At 43.3% G+C, this 8,345-nt stretch overlaps 1 protein-coding gene across 1 annotated transcript; it reads left to right on the top strand.

Annotated features, from left to right (window-relative positions):
- The first annotated feature begins 271 nt into the window (after positions 1-271).
- LOC124617788 (gustatory receptor 68a-like) lies at positions 272-850 on the top strand. The gene is made up of 2 exons (XM_047145297.1): positions 272-295; positions 365-850. Exons 1-2 carry the CDS (start codon positions 272-274, stop codon positions 848-850), a joined length of 510 nt encoding a protein of 169 aa, XP_047001253.1.
- Positions 851-8,345: the final 7,495 nt, after the last annotated feature.

The following is an 8,345-nucleotide window of genomic DNA, read 5'->3' as shown; positions in this document are numbered from 1 at the left end:
TCTGTGTGAGATTGTTGAGTTGTTTGTAACAGTAGACAAACTTCTTTCACATAAGCAACACAGCTACGCCAGGAAGTCTTTCACTAAAACTCGATTAAGTGCTGTTGTTATGGTTGGAGTATTTACTATATTCGCTTGCGTTACTGGACTTTCCCCAGAAGTGGACGGTTCTTATAGTACATGGAAGAATAAAATAGTACACCATTTGGGAGCATACGGACTTCTTTGGCAACTGCAGTTCGTCGGTGTAGTGCTGGCAGTGCGAGACCGGATGGGGGCGATCCGCGTGCAGCTGGTGAGGAGCGTGCGGCCGCCTCTGCACGGGGAGGCGGAGCTGGACGAGGCGGTGACCTCCGGATGACAGTGGTGGGCGGCGGGGGGCGAGCTGCGGCGGCTGCAGCGCGCCAGGCTGGCCCTGCACCGCGCCGCCCGCCTCTGCGGACACCACTTTGGCCCTGCGCTGCTGCTGTCCGTGCTGCAGCACGCGGTCCAGATGGTCACTCTGACGTACAACGTCGTACTGCTGGCACAGAGCGACCGAGACCCCACACACCAGGCGCGCGCTGCCACTTATTCTCTCTGCCTCTTCGTGCTGGCTATAACCACCAGCCTGCTGGCAATGTGCTGGCTGTGTTCCTCTGCGGCAGACCTAGCTGACACCGTGGGCGAGCTGCTGGCGAAGCTTCAGATCCTGTTGAAGCGAGGAACTACCTCTGACGTCCTCTGTCTGTCGATCAAGAGAATGAACTTCTCTGCTGCGGGCTTCTTTGATATTGATCTAAGCTTATTTGTAGCAACTATTGGAGCTACCATCACTTACGTTATAATACTTATTCAGTTTAAGCCATAAGTTAGTAAAATGATGCCAGTTTACTGAGTTTTGTTACATGTAAATGTATCCTTTTGCGTGCGACAAACGACAATGTCCTTCTAAGCAGACCTCCCTCCATCTTCTAGCGAACGAACTGAAGTTCCTTGCTGTCATGGCAGCTACTTATTTCGTTTATGTAACGACACAAGACCACATCATTCGTGTGCAGGCAGAATCTGTTTTCATCACTGTGGACCAAGGAGCACCATACCATTTTCCAAGTAAACCAATGACGACACCAGTCGAGCCTTGAATGTCGATGCTGTGGCGTGAATGGAAGACGGAGCAGTGGTACGCGTGCCCAGCCACACTGCTAATAAACGATTAACAACAGTTTGTGTTGACACATCTGGCCTCACAAGCTCTCTCATCTGTGCTGTGGTATCTGTATGATCGGCCCCTGCTGCCCTTACAATGCACCATCCTAGCATGAGTCTGTGCTGTGTGAACGCCCAGAGGCCCGTCCACGGGTGTGAGGATTTTCACGTGACAGCTCATACCAGCATCTTTGCACAACTGACGCAGCACGTCCCACTTATATGGAATTCTCCAAAAGGACCATCCCGCCACTCGCACGGGCAAAAGTAGACCGCTTTTAGACTTGTTTGGTTGGCTACAGAAAGCACGAGTGCACCTCTGTTGCATTATCGCTCGCTTGCTTCCCACGTTTACACCACACTGTCTCCTGGCTGTGTGCATTCCATATTCAAGGGCAGATACAGAAGACGGTCTGGCACTTATGCACCTGTGCCACTATCATTCTGTAAGCGGACGACGTTGAAAGAATGATCAGTACATCTACTGTTCCCCATGTAGCATGTACAATCATCAAATCAAAATCAACATAGTCTTCCCTGGTGTGCTAACTTTTTCCGGCAGTGTATACGACAGTCTCTGCTTTATAATGACTTCTGATGTGTTTTTACGGGTCAGATAGCGTTAGTAGCCTTTGCAAAGGAGTAAGAATATTTATTCCTCAATTTCACTAAACTATCACTATCTCTGAGAGTAAATCATGCTTTTGAAAGACCACACTCAATTTTCAGCACTTAATATATGATTTATTGTCTAAAAATACCAGGCTCAAGTGCAACGAAATTGCCTAATTAATACAAGTAATTAATCTAAATCATTTGTTAAACTGTGTAGAAATACGAAGCCATCACCTCTATTGAACACCCAGAATAGACTAAGCGGCACAATAGAACCCTGAAAACTTTTCGTCATAGTTTCACCAAAGGGGACGAGATCTCGGTATATGGTACTGTCAAAACCATCATACTGGACTGGACAAGAGTTTCCATAGATTTCATCTAGTATACAGAGCTATGAAACATCGTAATTCAAATGCAATTCAAAATGAGCTTGTCCCTACGTTCTCTGTAATCTACTGTACGTGTTTTATAGTAAGCGCAGAGGAGCTTGCGGTCTAATGAAAGTATTAAGGACTTATCTTTATCTTAAATTATATTGGTGTCATACACTGTTCCTCTAATATGTTACACGCACCATGTACACGTGGCTCATCACTGTTACAGACATTATTTACACTTGGTGACTACCGTTATTATGGTTCGGCATTTCATCGGCTGTTAAAATTATGTTCACCACATGACGTCCTACCTGCGTAATGCATAGATGTGTTGTATGTATCCACCTGTGTGAACTGTGTACAAAGAGATACAAAAGTAACAGCCATCTAAGATCATGTCTTATTACTTACATACACGATTTGATAAGATAGTCAAGCGACCTACTCGAAAGTATACAGAGACATATTGTGAGCTAACATCCCAAAGATGTTCGGACTCACATGCAGTTCCTCTTCGTCTAAATGTCTTGGCTCAAACTCGTCTAGGGGTTGAACCGCACATGTCGCATTACACTGCATAAAATACAAATTTGTGACCCTTTGATTAAACTGTCTGGCTGATGGCAAGTTTTAGAAATTGTGTGAAACATACAATGTTAATATAACATACAATAACAGTAATAATAATATCGGGAACTAAATTAACGACCCATAAATGATATAGGCCACATAGTGGCGATTTGGTTAGAATAATGTTTATTCAGAAAGCAAATGAATAGCGAAAGTGATCGTATCGAGAGTTACTGTTACACTCGAGCTCATATCCATTTGACACAGTTCGATCACTCACTATCTCATCGCAAAATACAAGTCCAATACTCTACCTCGTTATCTACGCGGAAAGTTCACACCAGGCGCGTGGCTGCTCGCCGCTCAGAGACGAAGTTCCGCCACACCACACACAGCGAAATTTTCTAAGTCGTTTCACTTCCTGTCCGCTTTCGCGTCTCAATCCCAACTGCCCCTCTGCCCCTCTCCATCCGCGTCTGCCGCGTGCCCAACGTCGTCACTCAACTGACTAGTGTAGTTCCTTTCCCTGAAGCCGTCCATCTGATTTCCTACAGCTTATTCTACATTATTTTACTTTTTAACATATTTAAATAATCAAAGCTTGACCACTTTCACATTCTAAATAAAGTAACAGTAATATCCATTATATAATAAAAGTTAAATTCTTTTACATAAAACCAATACAATTTCCTTCTTAACATAGAATGTCATGACCAATAGCCTTGCACCAAAGTGCTTTCCGATAAATAACTAGAGAACAAAAGTAACTGTTATGCACTAAACCTTACAACAAATATTCTATTACCTAATGATTCAATAAGGTGCTGTCATCGTTCAATGTGTTTCCTGTAGAGGAAATGATGATCTGATGCTTAACTGAAAATTTTGATAATTTAAATTTACTGTATCTTTCAAGCAAATAAAGCTATAGAGTTCATATTTACAACATTTGTCATTTTAATGATGCACTTTTATATGAAATGTCGCTCGTTAAGATCGACCAAAGCGTTCATATTTTAGCATTAAGGCCTTTGTTATAAAAAAATTGTTAATTTCACTTTAACAGTAAATCCTAAACTATTATAGATGTGATTAATATTCAAGTTTTATTGGAATCAACACGAAAATTTAAGAAAGTTGGTAGGTTAAAATTACAGTGGCTTCATTCCCTGAATTACCACAGACTTCGATAGTTTTCATAATGTTTTCCCTTTATGGCTGATCTTAAGTCCACCATATTTAACACTGCTACGCCTCCCTGGTCACAATCAGCTCCTACGGGGTTTCCCTATAACGTAGGTTCTCCCCGTCTGTCTCACTCGCACATTATATCGCTTATACGTCATCAGCTTGGCCTCATTCAGCACAATAGACGCCTTAGGACTTTTCCCGTCTTGTGTCGAATCTGTGCTCTTTGTGGCACATGGTCCTGGACGACAGGATTCGTTTCACGATTCCTGGAATGTTATCACTTTCGGGCATATACTTATATACAAGCGAAATGCTCGTTAACTCACAACACGAACACGATAAACATGGTTTACTTTTTGTGTCGTCCTGTTGATGAGTTTCTACAGTATTGATCGAATAACTTATATTTTTGCAAGGAGGACTACCAGCATCATTGCCATGGCCTCTCTTACACCAGCAGGCATAAAAAAACCATGATTTATTGATATAGTGAATGGATATGGGGATACCAAGGGATGGAAGTGTAGTTGTCCTACTGTCCTATGTGCGTAACAATTTTAAATTCTTATTTCGTCCTTCAGTACTGTTCCACACCTGATGTCGCCCACTGAAGGCAATGAGAAAATGATTTTGGGAAAATGACAGTGCAACATGTTACGCATTGTCTCCGTTACGAGCAAAGATAAATGATTCATCCGTGACTAAGGAGTGACGTCACTTACTGTTTTAACTTCTGTATAGTAATAATGAGTGTTTAGACTTATTTAATTCCTCGTTGGACACTATTGTTACCGTTGAATAAATTACTTGCAATGGGAAAGCAGACTATTAATGCGATAAATTTGCGTCAAATAATTAACTATTCTGGGAGAATTCGAAGTACCGCCCCTTTTTGAAATTAAACATGACATTTTGCTAATGAAGATCCGACGAAAAGATCCCTTGTATTGAACTTTATTTTCTAAACGACGCAGATGATGAACGATTTGTTAAGATTACATAGAAAGACCATCATTTCTTCTTTCTAGAGTGTCAGAGTGTCTTTAATTTCTGTAGCCAGCTAGTGAATAGCCCCAGGTTCTCGTCAGACGCAAGGTTATTAATGTAGAGGAGTCTCGATCGATTCTTCATTAACAGTATTACATCCCCGAGACTGACACGTGTCATCAGTATAATCATTAACTCAAGAATGCGAACATCATCCCTCTTACAAGGATGATAACCAACGTAGGTAACGTACTTTCAAAGATGCAATGTCCTTCAATAATTGTCTTTTCTACGTAAGTTGATACTTGCACTAGTTTGGTACTGGAATAGTCTGACTGAAAAGCGTTACATGCGGCAAAATAAGTACTGTTATTGCTAGACATGTATCTGTATATGGATAGACTTTTCTTCCGGATCATACCGTTTCTCGATGTGAGACGCACAGTGTATTATAAACCATCTGTTAACGCTCCTAAAATTTTGCCTGGCTTCAGTGAGAAGCCACTTTCAGTAACCATACCAAGGGTATTACTAACGTCACTACAGCTACACTACCCTTCAGCACCATCTTAGCAGCTGTCGTGTGGCCCAACTACAACAGGAGTATTGTTTACACAATCCGCATTGTTAATTGACGTTAAGCATCTATAGTCTCCGTAGTTTGCCCGGTTAGAATCAGCTGCTACACCTAGTGCTTGCTTGTTTACTTGAAACTGAAAAATTGCAGAAAAATACTGGTGAATATGTCATTAATAAATACCACCAGGGTATGTTTAAAGTGACATTGGTGAATCGCAGGTCCCTTTCCGCCAAAATGTAGTCACACTTGCTTCAACGTCTTTTTTACTCCCATTTAATATCTTAATTTAACGTCACAAAATTTGGTCCACTAGTTGGAGCACTACACTCGAGTCGGCGTAAAACTTTTCCTGGCAGCTATCTCCACTGTTGCCAGCTTTCTGCTGCATAACGCTAACGGCTGCAGGCGAAAAACTAGTCACCTACAGTGCCAGAAAAAAATTTGAGCGTGTTTCTAGAGGTTCACAATTCTCTCAACGTTTAGTGTTGCAATAGTGCATATGGACTACATGAAACGACCATGTTCACAGATCAATAGCATAAGTGGTGCTGAGATATGAGGTATCTACCCAAGCTGGAACACCCATATTAAAACTATACTCCATCCGATCAGACCTAAGACGCAAAGTAGACCTAGTTTTGTGTATAGTAATATACCTTTTACTTTTTATACCCATTCCTGTAGAAAAGTTAGTAATGATGAAAAAATACATATATGGATTAAAGGACTTGGTGTACTTGCTGAGAACGTAACTGTAACTGGAGACATTACTTTGTATTACAGTTATTAATAAAGTGTCATCCTTGACTCCTGTAACCAGGGGCGTCAGCCGAGAACCGCTAGATGTATATCTGGTTATCGGGGACTCAAGGATGCAACAGTTTGAAAAAATTCGAAAACAATGCCGCCTTGCCCGCTGAGCGCCTAGCCAGTCCGCTACCCGCATGGTTGGTCCGTTGCCAGGCTGGCGTACCAGCAGCCGCGCGCTGTCAGTACAACTACAGCGCGCGTACGCTATAACGCTGTCTCGCTGGTGCGCGAAGAGTCTAAGTCCGTTAGCAGTCGCGTTACACAAAAAGGTCACTCGTTGTCGACGGTACCGACCGTCCGCCGTGTCATCCTCAGGCCACAGGTGTCACTGGATGCGGATATTGGGGGCACGTGGTCATCACGCTGCTCTCCCGGCCGTCTGTCAGTTTACGAGACTGGAGCTGCTACTTCTCAATCAAGTAGCTCCTCAGTTTGCCTCACAACGGCTGAGTGCACCCCGCTTATCAAAAGCGCTCGACAGACCAGCTGGTCACCCATCCAAGTGATAGCCCAGCCCGACAGTGCAAGGCCGTTGGCGAAACACATGGTTTAGCCTCCATTGGCGACAAAGCAGGCGCTGATTGTGGCACCCAGTTTATTGTACAGATAGCGAATACTGTTCTGATATATGATGTGCCACGCCTGATCGACCTGTAAGAGTTTTGGTTCGACGAGTCGCATGAGTCACTTCTCGTACCATCACATCCCACACGTGCTGGATTGGAGACAAGTGAGGAGATCAGGCTCGGCAGAGAGGATGTTGCACGTCTTACAGAGCACTTTGAGTTTCATGGGCAGTGTGTGGACCAACGTTATCCTGTTGGAACAACACATCCCCTTCCTGTTTCAAGAACGCCAAAACAACAGGTCTAACAACATTCTGCACGTACCGAGAGCTGGTTAGCGTCCCCTCTAGAAACAACTGAGCTGACCGAGAATTGTAGCTTATCGCTCCTCATACCATAAGGCTGGGTGTGGAACCAGTGTGTCTCGGACGAATGCACTCTATGATATGCTTTCAGCAAGACAATTCGTACTCGCATGGGCCCGCACTTGAGTGCAGGCACAATCTGCTTTCATTACCTCTGAAGACCTTAGCTCGTTATTTCATCTTCCAAGCGAAACTCTGGTGGCACCAGTTGAGCCGTGCACGTCGATACTGTGGCGTGAGAGGAAGACGAGCTAGAGGTTTGCGTGGCCGTAGTCCCACCACTAATCACCGATTTGCAACAGTTACTTTTGACACGTCTGCGCTCACAAACCCTCTTCTTTGTGCTGTAGTAGTTATACGATTTGCCAGTGCTGCCACTAAAATGCGACGATGCTGGCGGGCGACTGCGCTGTGTGGACAACTTCGTCTGCAGTTGTGAGATTTTTCACGTGACCACTGGTAACAGAAATGCTGGAAGTCCAGCTTGTGTGGCATTTTCCGAAAGGACCATCCTGCCACTCGGAATACCGCAATTATATCTGTTTCAAATTCGTTCAGTTGGCTGTAAGAAGAACGAGTGCATCTCCATGACATGGTTGCCCGCTTGCTTCACTCGTCTGTACCATACTGAGCCACGTGGATTTGATATTTATGATGACCCCAGCCCACAGGAAAAATAATTATCAACATCTGAACTGTGAAGTCATCCTAAATTCTAGTTGGAAAACCACACTCTATGTTATACTTCTCAATTGGTCACGATCTCACTTTGTTTATGAACTAAAAACTCTAATATTCACGAGAAACTGCTCTGAAATTAACGTGAACCGACAAAATTGTGTATATATTCTCTGAGACTTCAAAGACATCTAAGACAATATCTGAAAGGAATTAGAAAAAGTAACAAAATTTCGTGAATCACACACAATACTGTTAATAATTGCATGAACACTGGGGGGGTTTCACCATACATCTACCCACTTCTCAGTATAACCAGTGTCTCTTAATACTACGACTCGTAGCAATACAATACCAAAATCTTTTATTACTGGGTAAACAGTCCCTACGTGATTTGACAGCTGACATTTATAAT

This window comes from Schistocerca americana, chromosome 1 (assembly GCF_021461395.2).
Source record: "Schistocerca americana isolate TAMUIC-IGC-003095 chromosome 1, iqSchAmer2.1, whole genome shotgun sequence".
NCBI lineage: Eukaryota > Metazoa > Arthropoda > Insecta > Orthoptera > Acrididae > Schistocerca > Schistocerca americana.
This window is presented reverse-complemented; position numbering and strand designations above follow the sequence as displayed.